Consider the following 25,264-nt stretch of genomic DNA (forward strand, 5'->3'; position numbering starts at 1 on the left):
CGCAAGCCACAACTGCTGAGCCCGTGTGCCACAACTACTGAAGCCCGCACGCCTAGAGCCTGTGCTCCCAACAAGAGAAGCCACCACAATGAGAAGCCTGCACACCACAACGAAGAGTAGCCCCTGCTCGCTGCAGCCGGAGAAAAGCCCGTGTGCAGCAACGAAGACCCAATGCAGCCAAAAATAAAATAAATAAACTAAAATAAATAAATTTATTTTTAAAAAAGCTAATGGCTTATTTACTATTCATAGTTGAGTGGAAAAAATTGTATGTTAAAATTGTATGTTTTACTCCATCACACAGTATGTTTTCTGATGTATTTTTCATTACTAATACCATATGTTAGCCATGAAGTTAAGGGTTTGCCATTATGGTTGTGAGCTAGAAGAGATGAGGGTGGATGTAAATATATGTAATTTACTGTGCTTCTTCCTTTCAGTTCCACTTATCGTTTGACCTGATACTAACTTAGAATGATACCATGCTAGCTGTAGAGGCATGAAACTGTTTAAGAGGAACTTGGGAGGGAGTGAGAATTTGGTAGGAGGGGGTTATGGTATAAAGAGAGATTAGAGTTGGGGATAAATTGGGGGATTATTACAGTGAGGTTAAGTAATTAAATTTAAACTTGTAAGACTTTATGCTTGTGCATTTGAATGTAAGCTAATTATCGAAGAGGTTTGATTCATTTAGATGGGCTATAGCTTTAAGAATGTACGGTAAGTTCATCCTGTTTGGCTTACTCTGGGCCTTTAGTTCTTCCCACAGTTCTTTCGTTCACCTCAGGTTAATTCACTTTTCCATTTCCTGTAGCAGCTGCTTCAGAGTTTCTTCCACCCTCCTCAAACCTTCATTTCCATTACCATCCTGTTCAGTTTTTAGGAGAGCTTCATTTACTGCCTCTGAGAACATAGATTCTCTAGCTATGCTAAACTTCATACTGCCTGGAAGCATCTTGCTACCTCTGCTTTCACTTCTCATCTGAGGGTACAAGAACTCCATGGCTCTCACTTCCTCCTGTGGTCCTGATTATGTGTGTTCCTGTCTGTGATCTAGAATTTTCATTCTTTAGTTATGTGTCTTTGGTGTCTTTTTGCCTCCTTTACCCCCTCAATCTGTCTGTAACTAATTCCCATAGTGATAAAAGATAGTATGGGAATGTAGGCACTATTCTAACCTCTCTCCTGAACATTGGGTTTCATATCCACAGTAAACCTGGGAGGTACATAGAGGCAGTCCTTACTTTGCACTGTTCCAGTATGCACAAATTTGTTACTACAGTTTCATAATACCAGTTCCCCAATAACATGGTTCATATTTTAGTATATTAACTGAGTGATTGTATACAGTACAGACTTTACTGCTAGCTCTGAAGTGTACAAATCACTACATAAATAACAGGTCTGCATCACGATCACTGACCAATCATGTCTCTTCTTTCAAGGTCTGTTAGTGATTGATTGCTCACTGCAACTATTCAGTTCATGCAAAGTGTGTAGTTGTGTTGCCTCCTTGTCTCTCAGTGATAAACCCACGTGAGCCATTTTATAAGAAGAGATCATTGAAAGAGGGAATTTGCTAACAAAGATGAAAGTACAGCAAAGAAAGAAAAAGTGATAAATCCAAGTTACAGAAGAAATAGCTGACTGGAAATGTTGACACTGCTGCTGTTTAAGAGACTTTAGATATGCAGTCAGAGGAACTTAGTGAAGGCAAACTTACTGACATGAATGAGAAAAGTAGTTGTGATGGAAAGAATAATGATGTCCAAGAGAAAGTGATGTCATCAAAACCTTCACATTAAAGGAACTCTTGGAGATAGTTCATAACATTGAAAGTGCAAAGGAAATGTTGGAAACTGATCCAGACTTAGAAAAAAATAGGATAATTGTGAAGGGATAAAAAAGGTACTCTGTATCATGTTGAAAAAGGTAAGCATTGTTCAGAAACTACTTTTGAGTAGTTTTCTTACAAGGAAATAAAACATTTTCATTCTCAGTGTTATTATCATAATGTTTTAAGTTACGTATTAAATAAATATTAGTTGTACTATTTTTTTTTAATTTCCCTGTATATTTATAATCAATAGTAAGGAGCTTTTAACCTGTTGACAAAAAATTTTAAAGGTCACAAGACAATTGTAATTTTTCCCATTGATGATTAAGATCACATTGCATTGTTTCAGTTTGTGTGATCATTTTTACAGACCAGCACTACTGTGCAAAGTAAGGATTACCTGTATTATTTGTTGTACAGCTGTGGAAACTGACCTGTGTAGTGGTGAAGCTACAGTTTCTGTCTGATTTTAAGTTCATGATCATACTCTCTTCCATTATACTGCTAATCCTACAAAAAATAAAAACAAAAAACAAAAGAATTTTCTTTAGTAGGCCCTTAACTTTTCTTCTTAGTAGCAGACCAAATTCTTGAAAGAGCAGTTTTATTTCTAACTTGTTCTGTTATCCTTGAAATCTGGCTTTTGCACCTACCACAGAATCATTCTTCATTACCTCCATGCCAGCCACACTGGCTCTCTTGGTCTTCCAAGATCATTTTAGTGTGCATCTGCCCTAGGGTCTTTGACTTGGTGTTCCCTCTGCTTGGAATGTTGCCTTGAGTTAGCCACATTGCTCCTGTGCTGCCTTTTTCAAGACTTTCCTCAAGTGGTACCTTTTCAGTGAGGCCTGCCTTGATCCCCATATTTTAAATTGTATCTTATATCCCCACTCTCCCTGTCCTTCTTTCTGTCACTCTCCCTCCATAATTGATTTATTTATTACGTTTATTATCTTTTCCTCTCATTAAAATATAAGCTCCCTGGAGCCAGGAATTTTTGGCTGGTTAATTTCTATCCCAAGTGTTTAGAATAGCGCCTGGCTCATTGCAGGCACTCAGTAACACTTGCTGAAAGAAGGTATGGATGCCCTTGAGGGTCATTGGTGAACAGATTTGAATACTCAGGAAACGCAATGAAGATCTTTTCTCTGTCTTCTCATCTTGTTTTACCTAATAGTAATAATTTCTACCAACCCTATATTGTCTCCTAATGCAAGGTAATAAAGTAGGCCTCTTATTAGTTGACCCTCACAGCAAGGTATTCTCTAAGCATTACAGAAGAGGAAACAGGCTATGGAGTCCAGTCACATAGTAAGTGGAAAAGTCAAAACTCAAGCTTACCTCCAACTCCAAGGTGTGTGCATTTTCAGGTCACTGCATTTGATACTCTTATTTATCTTTTTATTTTCTGAGTCATAATAATTCACATACCGTAATATTTACCATTTTAAGGCATACAATTCAGTGGTTTCTAGTATATTTACAAGGTTGTACAGCCATCACCGCTATGTAATTCCAGAACATTTTCATTACCCTAGAAAGAATCCTCATACCTATTAGCAGTTAGTAGTCCTCACTCTTCCCTTCTGCCCCAGCCCCTAGCAACTGTTTATCTAGTTTCTATCTTTGGATTTACCTGTTGTGAACATTTCATATAAGTGGAGTAATACAATATATGGCTTTTTGTGGCTGGCTGCTTTCACTTAGCATAATGCTTTGAGGGTTCATCCATGTTGTAGCATGTACTTTATTCCTTTTTATGGCTAAATATTTCATTATATGGATATACCACATTTTATTTATCCATTCATTAATTGATGTTTGGATTGTTTCCATATTTCAACTATTATGAATAGAGCTTCATGTATATGTTTTTGTGTAGACACTTGTTTTCAGTTCTCTTGGGTATATACCTAGGAGTAGAATTGATGGGTCATATGGTAACTCTACATTTAATCTTTTGAGGAACTGCTAGACTGTTTTCCAAAGTGGCTGTACCATTTTATATTCCCACCAATTGGCTATGAGAGTTCCAGATTCCCCATATCCTCAGCAACATTTGTTGTTATTTGTCTTTTTTATTATAACTATCCTAGTATAAGGATAGTTTTATTTTAACATATCTTAGGTCTCAAGAAATATTTAGTGATTTTCTTTTTATTGCCTTCATTCTTTTTTATTCTTATTAGTCATCCATTTTATACACATCAGTGTATACATGTCAATCCCAATCTCCCAAATCATCACACCACCACCCACACCCCCCGCCACTTTCCCCTCCTGGTGTCCATACATTTGTTCTCTACATCTGTGTCTCAATTTCTGCCCTGCAAACTGGTTCATCTGTACCATTTTTCTAGGTTCCACATACATGCGTTAATATATGATTTTTGTTTTTCTCTTTCTGACTTACTTCACTCTGTATGACAGTCTCTAGATCCATCCATGTCTCTACAAATGACCCAATTTCGTTCCTTTTTATGGCTGAGTAATATTCCGTTGTATATGTACCACATCTTCTTTATCCATTCATCTGTCGATGGGCATTTAGGGTGCTCCCATGACCTGGCTATTGTAAGTAGTGCTGCAGTGAACATTGGGGTGGATGTGTCTTTTTGAATTATGGTTTTCTCTGGGTATATGCCCAGTAGTGGGATTGCTGGGTCATATGGTAATTCTATTTTTACTTTTTAAAGGAACCTCCGTACTGTTCTCCATAGTGGCTGTATCAATTTACATTCCCACCAACAGTGCAAGAGGGTTCCCTTTTCTCCGCACCTTCTCCAGCATTTGTTGTTTGTAGATTTTCTGATAATGCCCATTCTAACAGGTGTGAGGTGATACCTCATTGTAGTTTTGATTTTCATTCTCTAATAATTAGTGATGTTGAGCAGCTTTTCATGTGCTTCTTGGCCATCTGTATGTCTTCTTTAGAGAAATGTCTATTTAAGGTCTTCTGCCCATTTTTGGATTGGGTTGTTTTTTTAATACTGAGCTGCATGAGCTGTTTATATATTTTGGAGATTAATCCTTTGTCGATTCATTTGCAAATATTTTCTCCAGTTCTGAGGGGTGTCTTTTCATCTAGTTTATGGTTTCCTTTGCTGTGCAGAAGCTTTTAAGTTTCATTAGGTCCCATTTGTTTATTTTGATTTCCATTACTCTAGGAGGTGGATCAAAAAAGATCTTGCTGTGATTTATGTCAAAGAGTGTTCTTCCTATGTTTTCCTCTGAGAGTTTTATAGTGTCCGGTCTTACTTTAGGTCTTGAATTCATTTTGAGTTTATTTTTGTGTATGGTGTTAGGGAGTGTTCTAATTTCATAATTTTACATGTAGCTGTCCAGTTTTCCCAGCACCACTTATTGAAGAGCCTGTCTTTTCTCCATTGTATATCCTTGTCTCCTTTGTCATGGATTAGTTGGCCATAGGTGTGTGGGTTTATCTCTGGGCTTTCTATCTTGTTCCATTGATCTATATTTCTGTTTTTGTGCCAGTACCACATTGTCTTGATTACTGTAGTTTTGTAGTATAATCTGAAGTCAGGGAGTCTGATTCCTCCAGCTCCGCTTTTTTCCCTCAAGACTGCTTTGGGTGTTCGGGGTCTTTTGTGTCTCCATACAAATTTTAAGATTTTTTGTTCTAGTTCCCGTAAAAAATGCCATTGGTAGTTTGATAAGGATTGCACTGAATCTGTAGATTGCTTTGGGTAGTATAGTCATTTTCACAATATTGATTCTTCCAATCCAAGAACATGGTATATCTCTCCATCTGTTGGTATCATCTTTAATTTCTTTCGTCAGTGTCTTATAGTTTTCTGCATACAGGTCTTTTGTTTCCCTAGGTAGGTTTATTCCTAGGTATTCTTTCTGTTGCAGTGGTAGATGGAAGTGTTTCCTTAATTTCTCTTTCAGATTTTTCATCATTAGTATATAGGAATGCAAGAGATTTCTGTGCATTAATTTTGTACCCTGCAGCTTTATCAAATTCATTGATTAGCTCTAGTAGTTTTCTGATGGCATCTTTAGGATTCTCTATGTATAGTATCATGTCATCTGCAAACAGTGACAGTTTTACTTCTTCTTTTCCAATTTGTATTCTTTTTATTTGTTTTTCTTCTCTGATTGCCATGGCTAGGACTTCCAAAACTATGTTGAATAATAGAGGTGAGAGTGGACATCCTTGTCTTGTTCCTGATCTTAGAGGAAATGCTTTCAGTTTTTCACCATTGAGAATGTTTGCTCTGGGTTTGTCGTATATGGCCTTTATTATGTTGAAGTACGTTCCCTCTTATGCCCACTTTGTGGAGAGTTTTTATCATAAATGGGTGTTGAATTTTCTCAGAAGTGTTTTCTGCAGCTCTTGAGAAGACCATATGGTTTTTTTTTTTTTTTTTTTTTTTGCAGTACGCGGGCCTCTCACTGTTGTGGCCTCTCCCATTGCGGAGCGCAGGCTCAGCGGCCATGGCTCACGGGCCCAGCCGCTCCGTGGCATGTGGGATCTTCCCGGACCTGGGCACGAACCCATGTCCCCTGCATCGGCAGGCGGACTCTCAACCACTGCGCCACCAGGGAAGCCCGATCATATTGTTTTTATTCTTAAGTTTGTTAATATGGTGTATCACATTAATTGATTTGCATATATTGAAGAATCCTTGCATCTCTGGGATAACTCCCACTTGATCATGGTGTATGATCCTTTTAATATATTGTTGGATTCTGTTTGCTAGTATTTGTTGAGGATTTTTGCATCTATATTCATCAGTGATATTGGTCTGTAATTATCTTTTTTTGTAGTATCTTTGTCTGGTTTTGGTATCAGGGTGATGGTGGCCTCATAGAATGAGTTTGGAAGTGTTCCTTCCTCTACAATTTTTTCTGAGGAGTTTGAGAAGGATGGGTGTTAGCTCTTCTCTAAATGTTTGATAGCATTTACCTGTGAAGCCATCTGGTCCTGGACTTTTGTTTGTTGGAAGATTTTTAATCACAGTTTCAATTTCAGTGCTTGTGATTGGTCTGTTCATATTTTCTATTTCTTCCTGGTTCAGTCTTGGAAGGTTATACCTTTCTAAGAATTTGTCCATTTCTTCCAGGTTGTCCATTTTATTGGCATAGAGTTGCTTGTGGTAGTCTCTTAGGATACTTTGTATTTCTGCGGTGTCTGTTGTAACTTCTCCTTTTTCATTTCTTATTTTCATGATTTGAGTCCTCTCCCTATTTTTCTTAATGAGTCTGGCTAATGGTTTATCAATTTTGTTTATCTTCTCAAAGAACCAGCTTTTGGTTTTATTGATCCTTGCTGTTGTTTTCTTTGCTTCTATTTCATTTATTTCTGCTCTGATCTTTATGATTTCTTTCCTTCTGCTAACTTTGGGTTTTGTTTGTTCTTTTTCTAGTTCCTTTAGGTGTAAGGTTAGATTGTTTATTTGAGATATTTCTTGTTTGTTGAGGTAGGCTTGTATAGTTATAAACTTCCCTCTTAGAACTGCTTTTGCTGCATCCCATAGGTTTTGGATCATCGTGTTTTCATTATCATTTGTCTGTCAGTATTTCTTGATTTCCTCTTTGATTTCTTTGGTGATCTCTTGGCTGTTTAGTAACATATTGTTTAGCCTCCATGTGTTTGTGTTTTTTACGTTTTTTTCCCTGTAATTGATTTCTAATATGGTAGCGTTGTGGTCAGAAAAGATGCTTCATGTGATTTCAGTTTTCTTAAATTTACCGAGGCTTGATTTGTGACCCAAGATGTGATCTATCCTGGAGAATGTTCTGTGTGCACTTGAGAAGAAAGTGTAATCTGCTGTTTTTGGATGGAATGTCCTATAAATATCAATTAAATTTGTCTGGTCTATTGTGTCATTTAAAGCTTGTGTTTCCTTATTAATTTTCTGTTTGATCTGTCCATTGGTGTAAGTGAGGTGTTAAGGTCCCCCACTATTATTGTGTTACTGTCAATTTCCTCTTTTATAGCTTTTAGCAGTTGCCTTATGTATTGAGGTGCACCTGTGTTGGGTGCATATATGTTTATAATTGTTATATGTTCTTCTTGGATTGATCCCTTGATCATTATGTAGTGTCCTTCCTTGTCTCTTGTACCATTCTTTATTTTAAAGTCTATTTTATCTGATATGAGTATTGCTACTCCAGCTTTCTTTTGATTTCCATTTGCATGGAATATCTTTTTCCATCCCCTCACTTTGTCTGTATGTGTCCCTAGGTCTGAAGTGGGTCTTTTGTAGACAGCATATATATAGGTCTTGTTTTTGTATCTATTCAGCAAGCCTGTGTCTTTTGGTGGAGCATTGAATCCATTCACGTTTAAGGTAATTATCGATATGTATGTTCCTATGACCATTTTCTTAATTGTTTTGGGTTTGTTTTTGTAGGTCCTTTTCTTCTCTTGTGTTTCCCACTTAGAGAAGTTCCTTTAGCATTTGTTGTAGAGCTGGTTTGGTGTTGCTGAATTCTCTTAAGTTTTGCTTGTCTGTAAAAGCTTTTGATTTCTCCATGGAATGTGAATGAGATCATTGCCGGGTAGAATAATCTTGGTTGTAGGTTCTTCCCTTTCATCACTTTAAGTATATCATGCCACTCCCTCTGGCTTGTAGAGTTTCTGCTGAGAAATCAGCTGTTAACCTTATGGGAGTTTCCTTGTATGTTATATTTCCCTTGCTGCTTTCAATAATCTTTCTTTGTCTTTAATTTTTGTCCATTTGACTACTATGTGTCTCGGTGTGTTTCTCCTTGGGTTTATCCTGTATGGGACTCCCTGCGGTTCCTGGACTTGGGTGGCTATTTCCTTTCCCGTGTTAGGAAAGTTTTCGACTATAATCTCTTCAAATATTTTCTCAGGTCCTTTTTCTCTCTCTTCTCCTCCTGGGACCCCTATAATGTGAATGTTGTTGTGTTTAATGTTGTCCCAGAGGTTTCTTAGTCTGTCTTCATTTCTTCTCATTATTTCTTCTTTCTTCTGTTCCGCAGCAGTGAATTCCACCATTCTGTCTTCCAGGTCACTTATCCGTACTTCTGCCTCAGTTGTTCTGCTGTTGATTCCTTCTAGTGTAGTTTTCATTTCAATTATTGTATTGTTCATCTCTGTTTGTTTGTTCTTTAATTCTTCTAGGTCTTTGTTAAACATTTCTTGCATCTTCTTGATCTTTGCCTCCATTCTTTTTCCAGGGTCCTGGATCATCATCACTGTCATTATTCTGAATTCTTTTTCTGGAAGGTTGCCTATCTCCACTTCATTTAGTTGTTTTTTTGGGGTTTTATCTTGTTCCTTCATCTGGTACGTAGCCCTCTGCCTTTTCATCTTGTCTGTCTTTCTGTGAATGTGGTTTTTGTTCCACAGGCTGCAGGATTGTAGTTCCTGCTTCTGCTTTCTGCCTTCTGGTGGATGAGGCTATCTAAGAGGCGTGCAAGTTTCCTGATGGGAGGGACTGGTGGTGGGTAGAGCTGGGTGTTGCTCTGGTGGGCAGAACTCAGTAAAACTTTAATCCACTTGACTGCTGATGGGTGGGCCTGGGTTCCCTCCCTGTTGGTTGTTTGGCCGGAGGCAACCCAACACTGGAGCCTACCTGGGCTCTTTGGTGTGGCTAATGGCAGACTCTGGGAGGGCTCACACCAAGGAGTACTCCCCAGAACTTCTGCTGCCAGTGTCCTTGTCCTCACGGTGAGATGGAGTCACCGCCCCCACCTCTGCAGGAGACCGTCCCACACTAGCACGTAGGTCTGGTTCAGACTCCCCTGGGGTCACTGCTCCTTCCCCTGGGTCCTTATATGCACACTACTTTGTGTGTGCCCTCCAAGAGTGGAGCCTCTGTTTTCCGCAGTCCTGTCGAAGTCCTGCAGTCAAATCCTGCTAGCCTTCAAAGTCTGATTCTCTAGGAATTTCTCCTCCCGTGGCTGGACCCCCTGGTTTGGAAGCCTGACATGGGGCTCAGAACCTTCACTCCAGTGGGTGGACTTCTGTGGTATAAGTGTTCTCCAGTGTGTGAGTCACCCACCCAGCAGTTATGGGATTTGATTTCATTGTGATTGCGCCCCTCCTACCGACTCATTGTGGCTTCTCCTTTGTCTTTGAATGTGGGGTATCTTGTTTGGTGAGTTCCAGTGTCTTCCTTTCAATGATTGTTCAGTTAGTTGTGATTCTGGTGTTCTCACAAGAGGGAGTGAGAGCACGTTCTTCTGTTCCTCCATCTTGAACCAATCTCCTTGCCTTCATTCTTGAATGATTATATTTAGTGATTTTGATATGCATTGTCCTTACAGCAAATGAGGTTGGGCATCTTTTCATGTGCTTATTAGCCATTTATGTATCTTCTTTGGAGAGGTGTGGTATAATTCCTTTGCCTATTTTAAATTGGATTATTTGTCTTTTTATTGTTGATTTTAAGACTTCTTTATATAATGTGGATAGTGGATCCTTATCAGATATATGGTTTTCAAAAATTTTCTCCCATTCTGTGGGTCTTTTCATTTTCTTGATAGTGTCCTTAGAAGCACAAAAATTTAAAATTTTGATGATGTCCAGTTTTTATCTTTTTTCTTTATATATGACACTTTAGTTGTCTTAGCTAAGAAACCATTGCCTAATCAGAGTTCTTGAAAACTTTATCAATGTTTTCTTCTGTTTTATAATTGTAGCTCTTACATTTGGTTTTGATCTATTTTGAAAGTATATGGCATGAGGTAGGGGTCCAACTTCATTGTTTTTCGTGTGGATATTCAGTTGTCCCAGTACTATTTGTTAAAAACACTGTTTTCCCCCTATTGAATGGTCTTGGCAGCCTTGTTGAAAATTAATTTACTGTATTTCTGGATTCTCAATTCTATTCCGGTGATTTATATGTATATATTTGATTTTGTTGACCACTTTCCTTTGCAAATGCTTATCTTCTTGTTTTAGACAGTTTGTTATCTTGGGTCTCTTTGTTTCTCTTGTCACAGAGTCTTCTTTCCCTTACTCCTAAAGCCACAGTCTCAAGGGCTGCAGCTTTTTTTTAAAAAATCTTCCCCAGTTCATGTGCATACATGTAGTATGCCCTGGCTCTCCTCTCCGTCTCAGAACAGCTGTACCTTGAATCCTTTAAGTAGTCTTCCACCATGCTTTCTTTTCCCTTACTTTTTTTTTTTTTTTTTTTAGCCGTGCCACCCAGCTTGTGGGATCTTAGTTCCCCAACCAGGGATTGAACCCGGGCCCTTGACAGTGAAAGTGTGGAGTCCTTAACCACTGGACTGCCAGGGAATTCCCTCCCTCCCTCTTAATAATCAAAGGTTATCATATCATTTGACCCCTGCATTTATAATTTACTACTGTTCTTTCCTGGGCTCTTACTGTGGCTTTCTGACCCATATTACTGGCCAGGTTTATTATATATGCTTTTGTTAGGTTGACCTTGACTTCCCTTTTTGGCTCAGGGATTCTTGTTTGTACTCTGTTTGTCCATGGCCTTTCTACCCATCATCATATCCACCCCCCGATCATCTGATGCTTCTATACACATCCTTTACTTCCAAGTTAGACTAGAGAACTCAAACATGCCTTTTTATTGTATACCCAGCTTGTTAAGTGGTTCTAAGAACATAGGCATTAAGCATTACAAATCCTGTCTCTCTCATTTACTATTAGGTGAAATAGTAACTAACTTAATCAAGTTAAGTTAGTTACTGTTAAGTTAGTTAACTTGCCTAAGCTTTAGTTATCTCTTTTGTGAAGAAGGGCTAATACCACCTACTTTCTAGGTGGTTCATAGGATTAAATAAAATAAGTGTAGTGCCATGGAGTGGGCATTCAATAAATGTTAGATATTACTATGTTGTTGTTCCCTTTGCTGAGGTGCCAGCTCCCTTAACTCTACTGTCCCAAGTTCTTCCTATCCTTTGGGGGTAGAGTCCATTTCAGAGGACCATGTCTTCAATAAAACTGTTGTTGGCATTTCACTTATACCCCAAACTGGTCGTTTAGTGCTTCCTTTTTTGACCCTATGCTACTCTGTGCCTTTCTTAAAGCTCGTATGTTGAAAATGCCACATAATTTCTGTATGATCACTTTCTTCTTCTCTGGTTTATAAACCATTTGAAAGCAGAGGTAAGTCTTGCTCAGCTTCTTATCCGTGGCACTGGATTTATTTGTGTAATATGCTCTCAATAAATAGGTGGAATTCTTTTTATTGTATAAGGCCAATATTTCTTATTTAATATCCCTTGCTTAAAATTAATATTAGGCAAATATCTTTTTCTGCAAGGCTTTAGGGACAACTTCTTACATGAGTAACTAACTTTTCCTGATATATTCCCATAGCACCTTGTCCACAGTGCTATTGTAATTTTTGACTGCATTGTAATATTCCCTAATTTGTAGGCCCTTTGAGTACAGGCGCCTTGTCTTAATCAGCTTTTAATTGTTTGCTTGTCTGTCTTACCCCCTCCATAGAGCTCCATGAGGACATGGACTGTTTCTTGAGCACTATATCGCTGCCCTTTAATGTATAGTGGGTGCTCAAATATTTGTTGAATAGATAAATGAATGGCTGAGCTCTGTCTTTTTAAGTACCATAAAATAACATTTTTGTTAAGTATCCACGTAATTGTCATATGTCTGTATCTTAGATCCAGGAAAACTTTTAACTATGAACTTCTTCATTGTGAGTTATTTCTGACCTGACAAATACGCAGACCTTGTCTTTGCTCTTAATACTATATTGTGCTTCTTAGCCTAATTAATACATGAATCTGAGGGTGAATTTAACTTTTTCCCCCTAATCTCACATTCTGCAACTAAATTTGATAGCTAGGAGAAATTTGGTAGGTCTCTTCAGAAGTAACTAGGCTTCTAGGACTTCCCTGGTGGCACAGTGGTTAAGAATCCGCCTGCCAATGCAGGGGACACAGGTTCGATCCCTGATCCGGGAAGATCCCACATGCCATGGAGCAGCTAAGCCTGTGCACCACAACTACTGAGCCTGCACTCTAGAGCCCGCGAGCCACAACTACTGAAGCCTGTGTGCCTAGAGCCAGTGCTCCACAACAAGAGAAGCCAGCGCAGTGAGAAGCCCGCACACCGCAACGAAGAGTAGCCTCCCATTTGCCACAACTAAAGAAAGCCTGCACACAGCAACGAAGATCCAATGTAGCCCAAAATAAATAAATTAAAAAAAAAAGAAGTAGCTAGGCTTCTTGATAGTGCACTTTTTTTACATTGTGGAAGAGATGAGAGAGTGAATAGCCTTTAGGCTTTAATCTGAAGTGGACATGTTCAGCCAAGGGAGGGAGTAATTTTCCAGGAATCCAAAGATAGTCACCATAGAGGCACTGTCGGTATAACTTGTGGAACAGACACAACCCTGGCCCTACAGTTGCTTTCAGCTATAAGAAAAGAGAAACGATAGGCACCTTAAATGATTTTTATTAGAAACAGATAACAAAAAAGTATAAGTTATTTTACAAGTTTCTAGGAAATGTTATAAGTAACTTCTTAGCATTGTTGAAGCCGGGATTGTGTAAGTTGGATATTCCTAATAACTATAGTAAAATGTATGTTTTTAGCCTAATTTTTAAAATTATGGATATAATACCTGTTACAGAAAATGTTTTCACAAGTACAGAATAATGTAAAGAGTCAGATTGTAACCTAATATAACTATTATTTGTCTTTTTAAAAAAAATTATTTTATTTTTTTTGGCTGCATCGGGTCTTAGTTGCCGCACGCGGGATCTTCGTTGAGGCATGCGGATCTTTCTTTGCGGCCCATGGGCTTCTCTCAAGTTGTGGTGTGTGGGTTTTCTCTCTCTGGTTGTGGCATGCGGGCTCCAGGGCACTTGGACTCTGTGGTTTGTGGCACTTGGGCTCTCTTGTTGAGGCGCTTGAGTTCAATAGTTGTGGCACACGGGCTCAGTTGCCCCACGGCATGTGGGATCTCAGTTCCCCGACCAGGGATCAAACTTGCGTCCCCTGCATTGGAAGGCGGATTCTTTACCCCTGGACCACCAGGGAAGTCCCTATTTTTCTTTTTTTTTTTTTTTTTTTTTTTGCCGTACGCGGGCCTCCCGCTGTCGCGGCCTCTCCCTGTGCGGAGCACAGGTTCCGGACGCGCAGGCCCAGCGGCCATGGCTCATGGGCCCAGCCGCTTCGCGGCACACGGGATCCTCCCGGACCGGGACGCGAACCCGCATCCCCGCGTCCCCCGCATCGGCAGACGGACTCTCAACCACTGCGCCACCAGGGAAGCCCCCTGTTTGTCTTTTGACTCCAGTCTTTTCTGTATTTTTTAAACACAGATTACATACATTTATCATTTCATCTTTTATTTTTTCTGCTTAAGGTTTCATCATAAGCTTTAACATTTTTTCCCATGTATGTGTTAATATTTGCATAATAGTCAATTGTAGGCTTTACCATAATTTACTTAACTAGATGCTTGGTTGAGCATTTGAGCTGTTGCAAGTGTTTTGCTATGAGGAAAATGAATGAGTCAGTGACTGAACATACCAGTGAGTTTCTGTTTGAGCTGTATGCATTAGGTAGTTGTGATGGTTAATGAAGTATGATGGTCCTACATAATGGTTGCTGTGTTTCTGTATCATTTTGTGGATGTGAGGGTAGATTGCATTAGATCCATTTTTTTCTCCCATTCAAATCTTGAATTTTTTTTTTTTTCCATTAGGATACATATAATGGTCCTTCTTGGAAAGGAGTATTATTAGATCAATGGAAAGAAGTATTTTTAAGGCTCTTGATACATTAGTGCTAAATCACTTTCTAGATATTGTGCTTTTACCAGGGATGTATGAAGGTGCTTTTTCTTAGGGACAGCTAGAAAACAAAACAACAAAAATAAAAATCCTTAAACTAAATTCTGCACATGAAATATACAAAGTTTGAATTATTTTTATTTTTTTAAAATGTAGACCAGTTATTTGGTTCATTCTGCTGAGTTTGTTTTTCTATTCTGTAAAACAGGTGATTTGATGAAGAGTGCTGCCGGAGAGTTTGCAGATGATCCCTGCTCTTCCGTGAAGCGTGGCAACATGGTTCGGGCAGCTCGAGCTTTGCTCTCTGCTGTTACCCGGCTGCTTATTTTGGCTGACATGGCAGATGTCTACAAATTACTTGTTCAGCTGAAAGTTGTAAGTATAGGCCTGTGTCTGTAATTTGTTCTATCACAGCGAGGCTGCTGCTGGCCATACTTAGTTCAACATTTCTTAGGGTTTGGTTTGGTTTTTTTTTTTTTTTTTTTTTTTTTGCGGTACGCAGGCCTCTCACTGTTGTGGCCTCTCCCGTTGCGGAGCACAGGCTCCGGACGCGCAGGCTCAGTGGCCATGGCTCACGGGCCCAGCCGCTCCGCGGCATGTGGGATCTTCCCGGACCGGGGCACGAACCCGTGTCCCCTGCATCGGCAGGCAGACTCTCAACCACTGCGCCACCAGGGAAGCCCTGGTTTGGTTTTGAACTTGGTTTACCTAAATGGACCAGGAATGTTTTTAATTTCCACTCACTCCTCTGTTCCAAGTGAACATCATACTGGCTCTGCTGTGAACCTGTGTTGTCTTTGTTCTAATAAAGAATTTGCAGAAAAGGTTTTGTTTCGACTCCTTCCCTTTTTGTGGTAGTGATTAAACATTTCCTTGTACCAGTAGAGTTCCAGAGTTGAGAAATCAAGATATGTTAAATTGTATCCTTTTAGATGGAAGTCACAATAATGCTGTCCTTCCCCACCTCCCATAAAACTCCCATGTAGTAGCTGCTCAAATGTTTGAGGGCCATGTAAATTGAAGAGGAAGTTTGGATTGCTACGTGAGTAGCTGTCGAAAGGAATAAAAAATTCTAGATCTTCTTTATGTACAGACTTGTATTGTTGAGAATTTTTCTTTTGGGGGTGTGTGTTTTATAGGTAGAAGATGGTATCTTGAAACTGAGGAATGCTGGCAATGAACAGGACTTGGGAATACAATATAAGGCCCTGAAACCTGAAGTGGATAAGCTGAACATTATGGCAGCCAAAAGACAACAGGTACAACCATGATTTGGGGATACATTTAAGTTGTTTATATTATTACCTAGTGGGAAAAATCGATTTTACCTAAGTTTTCAAAAGGTACCAATATCTCCCTCTGCTAATATAGTTCCATTAAAATATTTAGTTTATGATGTGTCCTTTCAGTATTGTTAATAAAGTTAGTATTGAGTTGTATTCATGTTTTGCTCCTATTTTGATTCCTGTGAAAATTTTACTTTAGGTAGCTTAGCAGTTTGTGATAGTGTCTGGAGAAATGATAGGCTTTTGTTCTCTGTGTTCAAGGATGAACTTGAGTTGGTGGTGGAGTTTAATTCAAACTTTTAAAAACCTTAAACTAGTCAAAACATTGGAATTACTTCTATACCAGAAAGTACCTCCCCCTCCATATTTTATAACTCTTAAAGTGTTTCTTACCATTCAAGTAGTTTTCATAGTGTTAGGAATTTGTGTTGTGTGGTATGTGGATCAGTGTTCTTATTTTTCCAGCCTTTGCTAGCCCTTTGGCATTTTGCTGTTGGGGTGCTTGAAGTCTTCCCTGTGCCCTTCCTGGATGCTGTGTGTTAGATGTGTGTTCCTTAGGGGGGATGCATGTGTCACCATCCAGCTCTTATAATTTCCATAGTCCTGGTCAAGCTTGTGCTATTCTTATTTTTAAAGAGCGCTGAGTAGATGAATTCTTTTTCTTTTTAATTAATTAATTAATTTTTGGCTGCGTTGGGTCTTCATTGCTGCGTGCGGGCTTTCTCTAGTTGCGGCGAGCAGGGGCTACTCTTCGTTGTGGTGCTCGGGCTTCTTTTGTTGCGGAGCACGGGCTCTAGGCGCATGGGCTTCAGTAGTTGTGCCACGCAGGCTCAGTAGTTGTGGCTCACGGGCTTAGTTGCTCTGCAGCATGTGGGATCTTCCTGGACCAGGGCTCGAACCCGTGTCCCCTGCATTGGCAGGCGGATTCTTAACCACTGCGCCACCAGGGAAGTCCCGAATTCTTATTATTGTTAGCCAATACCTGTATTGGTTAAAATATTTTATGCTGCAGTTTACAGAAAACCCAGCTCCAAAACTGCTTGAACATTGAGGGGTTTATATTCTCACTAATTAGAAGCCCCAAGTTAGGTTAAGTGACTTCAGGGTTGTTAAATTTAAAGGCTTTGCAGTATCATCAAGCATTCAGTTTCTTGACATTTTCCAGCATTTACCATCTTCAGTGTGCCTGGCACTGGATGGCTGTAGAAGCTCTAGGTATGACATTTGCACGCATCAATATGTCCAGTGAGAAAAAAAGACTGTTTCTTCCATATGTCTCTCGTTATAAGCAAATGATCTAGAAGCCTCTAACAGATTCGCCCTAAATATGGATTGTATAACATACCCATTCCTTACTAATCATTGGTAAGAGGAAAGCAGTTAACTCTATCTGACTCAGAGTAATGAAGATCTGCCTTCTTGTCTGTGACAGTGGTAGCCTTCCTGAGAATAGAACTCTGACAGGCATGAGGAACATGGGGTCAATACTGTAAATGTCCAATATATGACAGCCTCAGCTTTGGAGACTTCAGCTTTCATTTGGTTACATTTACATTAGTATAAAATTCTACCCCACAGGGTTGAGAGAATTAAATTAAAGAATGTGTGTGAAGTATTTAATATAGTGCCAGACACTCAGTAGGCCCTCAGCAGTGGGCAGTTGGTGAATAGTAGTTATTGCTCATATTTTAAGCTGTAAGGTGTGATCAGACTGAATCTGTACATATGACACCCTGGTTTTACATTTCCAGTACTTAATATTACACTTGATAATATAGCTAGATTTGTTGTATTGCCTGAGTAATTTAGTTAGTATAGGCTCAGTGTGCTTTTATCATTTGTCCTTGCGTTGGCTTATGTTTCCATCACATAAATCACAAGTAGGTTTTTCTTTTTGAATTCTACAGGTTCTTATTACGTATCCATTTTATACATATTGGTGTATATATGTCAATCCCAATCTCCCAATTCATCACACCCCCCCCCCACCCTGCCCCGCCACTTCCCCCCTTTGGTGTCCATACATTTGTTCTCTACATCTGTGTCTCTATTTCTGCCCTGCAAACTGGTTCATCTGTACCATTTTTCTAGGTTCCACATATATGTGTTAATATATATTTGTTTTTCTCTTTCTGACTTACTTCACTCTGTATGACAGTCTCTAGATCCATCTGCGTCTCTACAAATGACCCAATTTCGTTCCTTTTTATGGCTGAGTAATATTCCATTGTATATGTGTACCACATCTTCTTTATTCATTCGTCTGTCGATGGGCATCTAGGTTGTTTCCATGACCTGGCTCTTGTAAATAGTGCTGCAATGAACTTTGGGGTGCATGTGTCTTTTTGAATTATGGTTTTCTCTGGGTATATGCCCAGTAGTGGGATTGCTGGGTCATATGGTAATTCCATTTTTAGTTTTTTAAGGAGCGTCCATAATGTTCTCCATAGTGGCTGTATCAATTTACATTCCCACCAATAGTGCAAGAGAGTTTTTTTCTTTTTGCTGGGGCTGACTGATCCGAAGAAGAACTTGTTGTATGATAGTATGGTAATTTTATAAATATGGCAAGCTGGCCAAATTATGTTCACAATTTATTTTACTTAACATTCTTGATATAAGTTCTCTTTTGAATATGTGAAATGAATGTTAGTTATATTTAAAAAATAAAGTTTGGTGAATAGTCTTACTGTCTTAAAACCTAGTCTGATTTTGACTTATGAAGACTTACTATTTTTTATTTTTGCGGTATGCGGGCCTCTCACTGTTGTGGCCTCTCCCGTTGCGGAGCACAGGCTCCGGACGCGCAGGCTCAGCAGCCATGGCTCACGGGCCCAGCCACATGGCGGCATGTGGGATCTTCCCGGACCGGGGCACGAACCCGTGTCCCCTGCATCGGCAGGCGGACTCTCAACCACTGCGCCACCAGAGAAGCCCCAAGACTTAATATTATTTGAGGAAAGTGAGAACATTTAGACTGACACTACTGCATATCTTTGCAAAATGGTGGAATAAGTAAATTGATGATGTTCTTGAGATAAACACAATAATAGTCCAGAATTTTGTATGCTACTGGAGAAACTTACTGGAAAGTAATGCTGCCTGAGTTTTAATTCTGTGTGCCATGAATCCATGAAGAGTTCCTTCATAATCCCTGGTGTATTTAAAAAAAAAAAAAAAGTGAATTTCAAACATTTCCCAAATAAGATGTCATAAAAATCTTGAAATTATTAGTTAACATGCCAGATGATCTTCTGTTAGCACCTCCATGTCTGTTTTCTGACCTTGGTCACCCTGCTCTCTGCCCCAGGGACCTGACCTGTCTGGACTGCATCCAGGGGCTTCTTTGCTCTCTGGCTTCTGATTGGGTTGGCCACTGGGAGCGCTATTAGGAGATCAGAGGACAGTGAGGATAGGGTTTTATCCCTCCCTGCTGGTTGCCCTGGGTTGCTAAAAGTCATAGCCTCTCTTGGGTGGTATTCTCCCCACACCTCACTTCCTGGGTTCTGGTAACTGCTGCCTCGTTTTGTCTCTTTGGGCCTAAGTGCCCTAATAGCCTGTGGTTTTCCTGAACTTTGCCCATACCTTTTGTAGCATAGTCCCTAAACCATCTTTGAATTGCCCAGCTTGATTTTACCATCTGTTTTCTGTGGGTATCTTTTTTTTTTTAAATTAATTAATTAATTAATTTGTTTGCCTGCGTTGGGTCTTAGTTGCGGCACTTGGGCTCTCTAGTTGTGGTGCATAGACTTAGTTGCCCCGCGACATGTGGGATCTTCGTTCCCAGACCAGGGATTGAACGCGCGTCCCCTGCATTGGAAGGTGGATTCTTAACCATTGGGACCACCAGGGAAGTCCCTCTGCTGGTATCTTGAGTGATACGTTTTAAAGTTTGTCTTGGGTTTGTAGTATGTCATGGTCATTTATAGTTTTCCTTGGACCTAATTCTTTAACCTTTAGCCTTAGCCTCCTACAGTAGAATTTGTTGAATAGGCTGGCTGTGGGTGCCTGTGTGCCTTCTGATCGTAAAGTGACTTTTTATAGGGCCTGGGCCTTGGTGTATATTTCTATAAACTAGTGCTGTTTTTGGGAATTAAACTCAACTCATTTTATCCTAAAGTACCAGCCTGGTGGAAATTTCATGCTCCCTTTTAGATACTGCCCATTGGCCTCCTTCAGTTACTGGTCACAATTTTGCACATGTGTTTTCTGGCAGAATTCCTCTACTGCTGTATGCTTAGTACTCTGGACTGTTTTCACCTTTGACCTTTCCTTCTCTTCCCGGGTTTGGTGTATAATAATTTACCTCCTCATCAAGCCTTTTATATTTGCAGGCAGCCCTAGTCTAGAAAAAGGGTGTTTCCTCAAGAGCAGTATTTGGATGTGATGTGTGTACTTGGATGCTTTAGCCTCCCTTGTACCATTTAAGCAACAGCCACCCAGTGAGGAAATGTTGAACCTTATGAGATATACAGGCACTCTGGGATTTACCTATTTGTCTCTAAGGTTTTTCTGGAACATGGCGTGGGGGTGAGGATGTTGCTGAAAATAATAATGAATAACTTTAAAAAGGTGTTTACTATGTGCTAAACACTGTTACAGTTCCTTGATAAACACGAATTTGTTTAATTTTTACAAAAACAGTATAAGGTAGATCCTATAATTGATCAGATATTAGTTTTTATACGTGAAGGAACTGTATGTAGCATAGAGAGGTTAAGTAATTTGGCATGGACATTCATCTAGTAAGTGGTGGAGCCAGGTTTTGAACCTAGGCTTGTCTGGCTCCAGAGGACAGGGATTTTGTTTAAACTGCTACTATAATCCCTAATGCCTAGAACATTGCCTGGATACAATAGTGTTCAATAAATATTTGTTTAACTAAAGAGAGAATAACCCATTTTGCTGTACTGCAGATCCATCCTGGAATGGGATTCTGTGTGTGACCATAATCTGTTACTTTCTTGGGCTAGAATATTATTTGCTGACTAGAAGTTTTGAATTTCTATTAGGCTGCAGGCTCTTATTTGACTGTAAGGGTGAAATAGATGGCAGAGGTAAGGATCTGCCAGAATCCACCCTGGTTCCTGTGAAGAGGACTACCTCTGCCTTACATTTTCAATTCTGCCTCCCCAATATGCTAAAGATGGAATACTTTGATGTTTACAATCTACCCACCCAGGTACATGAGTTTGTTGAAATAGGTTTGGTAAAAATGTTGTGCTTCTTACCTAGTCTGTGAACTCTTTCATGATTATTTTTCTGAAAGCCTGAACAGACAAATTGGTAATGGATAGTACTGCCACTGTTTTATGTGTAAATCACCTGTACTGGATGGGTTTGACCATGGACCATTTCTTTAAGTATAGTCATTTGAATCCAAGAGAAGACATCTGATCAAAAGTATCTGTGGGGACTTCCCTAGCTGTCCAGTGGTTAAGACTCTGTGGGGGGGTCACGGAGTTCGATCCCTGGTTGGGGAACTAAGATTCTGTATGCTGCGCGGTGTGGCCAAAAAAAAAGTATCTATGGCTACAGTTTTATATTGTTAAGAGGGACATGAGAGGAAACTTTCACTTGAATTTCCAGGTCTTGGTTAGAAAGCGTTATGGATTGCTTAGAATTTAGCTTCTGTTTCTTGGTCACTGCATGTGATAGTTGGTCCGAATTATGTTGAAAGGGGTCATTTCCACTTTATGTTTTCTGTTTGTTCCTGAGTCTGTTTGAAATATAACTGGATTGGTCAGATTGGTGAATCATGAAGGCTGAAGTAGACCAAGGAACTCTATAATTTTCTAAGTAATCTATTACACTGCTTAATAGCTCACTTTTTTTCACTAATCTGGGTTACTTATCAGGACTATATATCTTGAAAAGAATTCTTATGATTGATCATTATTATAGTAAGTTGTGCTGCCTTGTGATAATGTCTATTTTCCTATCTTAACAAAACCTAGTTTCTTTGTCCTATGGCAAAAGCAATTCTAAAGAGAGAAAATAGAACACCTTAGCAGTTAGGACAAACGATGGTGGCTGTCATTTTCATCATAGATTAAAATATATCCCCCGTACTTTTCAAAGAAGTCTATCAAAGATACATTGTGATGAGGGCAAGACATTTAGAAAATGCCACACAGAACGTGTACACTAGCTGTTTACGCATGATGGTGAGCCCTAGACCTTTGTCATAGTTGAAATGATCGTCGACTCTCTAAATCCATGGGGTCCTATTTCTGAGTATTGAACCTGATGTAGTCTTTGGAAAGGTAGGAGTTTATCATACCAGGCCAGGCAGCGGCTTTAGGAAAGTCAGATGTTGAATAGTAATTTTGGCACCTATTATAACTTTAGGTGACCACAAGTGTCTTTGCTAACCTTTACAAGAGGCTGTACTGATATCTAGGTTATAGATACTTAGGAAGAATGCCAAAATTGATTGCAAAACATTTTATAAAACAAAGGACATTATTAACTGCTTAAACGCAAATGCCTCCTTAGAAAACTTAAAAGTCCCTGAGGTTGTGGTGAGGGCAAGACATTTAGACAATGCCATACAGAACACGTGCACCAGCTGTTTAAGCATAATGGTGAGCCCCAACCACCTGTCATAGCTTGAGTCTTGAAATGATCACTGATTCTCAAAATCCACAGGGTCCTGTTTATGAATATTTAGCCTAATGTATGGTGCTACAGGGCATTTGGAGTGCTGTGTGCTATTGCTTGCAAATTCAGATTACAAATGAGAAAAGAATTCTAGGAGGAAAAGTAAGCTGTCATATTATACAAGGTTTGAATAAAGATGCAAACCTAAAACATATAGTGAGATGAAGTTTCAGGAAAAGGGAGGAGGTTTGGTGTTCTAATGCTTAATCAGGAACTCATTTAGAAAGATGAGCCATTAAACAGCTGTCAGACTTTAAGTTGAGTAATTGACTTTGGCCTTTCTAAGTCAGTTTTCTCTTACTGTTTGTACATGTAATACTCATTTTAAAAACATTTAAATTTGTACTCTAGGATTCAGTTGGTGACATTAACATTGAAATTCTAGGAACACACGTAAAATAGAGTTGGAACAGTTGGTGGTCAGTTATGGTTATCACTTATATTTCTCTTCTGTGGTGGCAGTCCACATTTACTGAAGACTTAGTTTTCTCTGAGTAATTGCAGTAACATAGGGGTACCAGAAATACCCCCTTTCCATCTTGCTTATTATTGGTATCACTTAATTATCACTTAGCATATTCACCCAGTTTACCAAGTAGATGCTGGTAGTTGAATCCATGTTAGGAACCTCAAATCCTTTTAACTCTGAATTATAATTATGGGGTAGAGGAAATTGAAAAAGGACAGTTTCACCTAAGACTACATGTCTATAGAGTATTACAGTGAAATACAAACCTTTTGGATTAAAGTCATGGAGTCCATGAGCCTCAGCTTTATGCCTTAATAATCCGGGTCCTAAGGTGGTCTTTGGGATGTGGGAGGGGAGATGTTCTGTACTTGGGAGAACAGCCTGCCACATCCTCACCTGGCTGGTTTGCGTAGTTTGTGTAAACTTGTGGTATCCCATCCCAAATTTCATAAAAATCTTTCAGTGAACTTTTATAAGTTAATAAAAAAGAAATCCTCTTAATAAGTTTTACTGTGTTTAAATGTGTCTCTGATTTTTCTATTTTGGTTGGAATAGGTACATCCATCTTTATAAAGTTGTAATCAAGATGCTAGTCAGTTTTGTTTTGTTTTTTATTTAGTGCTGTTCTAGATGCTTTACATGCATTGTTCCATTTAATCCTCAAGACAATTGTAAGAGGTAATATTATTGCTCCTATTTTACAGAAGGTGAAACTGAGGATGGAGAGTTTAAATAGTATCATAATAGTAAAAATTAGAGCTGGAGATTCAAATTCAGGTCTGTGTGTTTTGGAAAAGTTTGAACTCTTACCTACTAAGCCATACTGCCTCCTTTGTGATGAGCTTTCAAGCCAGGCTGTTAATGAAAATATTGTCTAATTAGTAGAAATTCTAACTTTTCAGAATTCACTGACAAATTTTTATGAGTAGAACCCATATTCTTGTTTTACTCTTGTAGGAACTGAAAGATATGGGCCATCGTGATCAGATGGCTGCAGCCAGAGGAATCCTGCAGAAAAACATTCCAATCCTCTATACTGCATCCCAGGCATGCCTACAGCACCCTGATGTCGCAGCCTATAAGGCCAACAGAGACCTGATATATAAGCAGCTGCAGCAGGCGGTCACAGGCATTTCTAATGCCGCCCAGGCTACTGCATCAGATGATGCCTCCCAGCACCAGGGTGGAGGAGGAGAACTGGCATATGCCCTCAATAACTTTGATGTAAGTTATACTTGGGAGGAGACTACAGGCTCTTGACCATCCCTCAAAGTTAACAGATTTCTGGGGAAATGTGATCAAGGTTTCTCATGAAAGCTCAATTTCTCCTTAGATTTGTAGTCTAAGTTGAAAGAGATTTTATGAACCATCAGTCTACTTGACCTTGACTTGGCCTAAAGCATTTTATCTTTTCTTCCCCCTCCCCTTCCTCCTCTTCTTCTCCTTCCCTTCTCTTTTCTTTTTTAGTTTTAATCTTCTGAATTCTTTTATGCAACTTGTGTTTCCTATGAGGTCATTCTTTGGTGAAGATATGAATTTGGTTCATTTCAATCAAGACTTTAACCTTCTGGTAGATATGAAGTTATGGGAGATACAGAGGCAAAGTGCACTTAGGCTCTGCCCTCCAGGGGCTCACAGTCAGTGAGAGATACAGACACATCATAAGTGACTACGGCATTAGTGCTGTCATCTTAATCTGACTTGTCTGCCTAGATACACTTCTCTTCTCAATGACTAAATAATAGACAAAATTTAATCAAGTGGAAGCAAATTTAGGATTAAAATACTTCCTTAGCATAATGCCATATAATTACCTTTTATAGATGATGCCCCAGATCTGTTCTGTGTATATATTCTGTGTATACACTATCCTATGTATCAACTTTAATCTTAATTTTTGGGCGTGTGTTTTATGGTTTTAAATTCCTACCCACAATGCCTCATGGCTTCCAGTAGATGGCAGCAGTTTAAGATTTTTTTTAAAGTGGTTTTTTTTCTGTTTGTTTTTTTAGACCAACTGTTATGTTATTTTTTTTTTAATTAACATAAGGGAAAATTGCCTTCCAGGTGACCAGCATCCTTTCATTAGCAGGAGTGCTTTGAGGTATAGAATCAATATAATGGAGTGCATTTTAACAGTTTTTTCTGGTCTTTACTTTTCTTTCCTTTGTCTCACCCCTTTACTTTGTCTTGGGTAAAGACAGTATTAAGCCTAAAGACCATGATGTTAGAACTGAATTTTTACCCTGGAGCCTTAAA

General features: G+C 39.2%; 1 protein-coding gene across 1 annotated transcript in view; it reads left to right on the forward strand.

Annotated features, from left to right (window-relative positions):
- The window catches only part of CTNNA1 (catenin alpha 1), a 178,401-nt gene that overhangs the window by 46,656 nt on the left and 106,481 nt on the right, over positions 1–25,264 (forward strand). Inside the window, exons 4-6 of the mRNA XM_019924496.3 lie at positions 14,796–14,962; positions 15,727–15,846; positions 23,963–24,229. Of these exons, the coding sequence (XP_019780055.1) occupies positions 14,796–14,962; positions 15,727–15,846; positions 23,963–24,229 (554 nt within the window). The remainder of the gene's footprint in view (positions 1–14,795; positions 14,963–15,726; positions 15,847–23,962; positions 24,230–25,264) is intronic.

Source organism: Tursiops truncatus, chromosome 3 (assembly GCF_011762595.2).
Source record: "Tursiops truncatus isolate mTurTru1 chromosome 3, mTurTru1.mat.Y, whole genome shotgun sequence".
NCBI classification, from domain to species: domain Eukaryota; kingdom Metazoa; phylum Chordata; class Mammalia; order Artiodactyla; family Delphinidae; genus Tursiops; species Tursiops truncatus.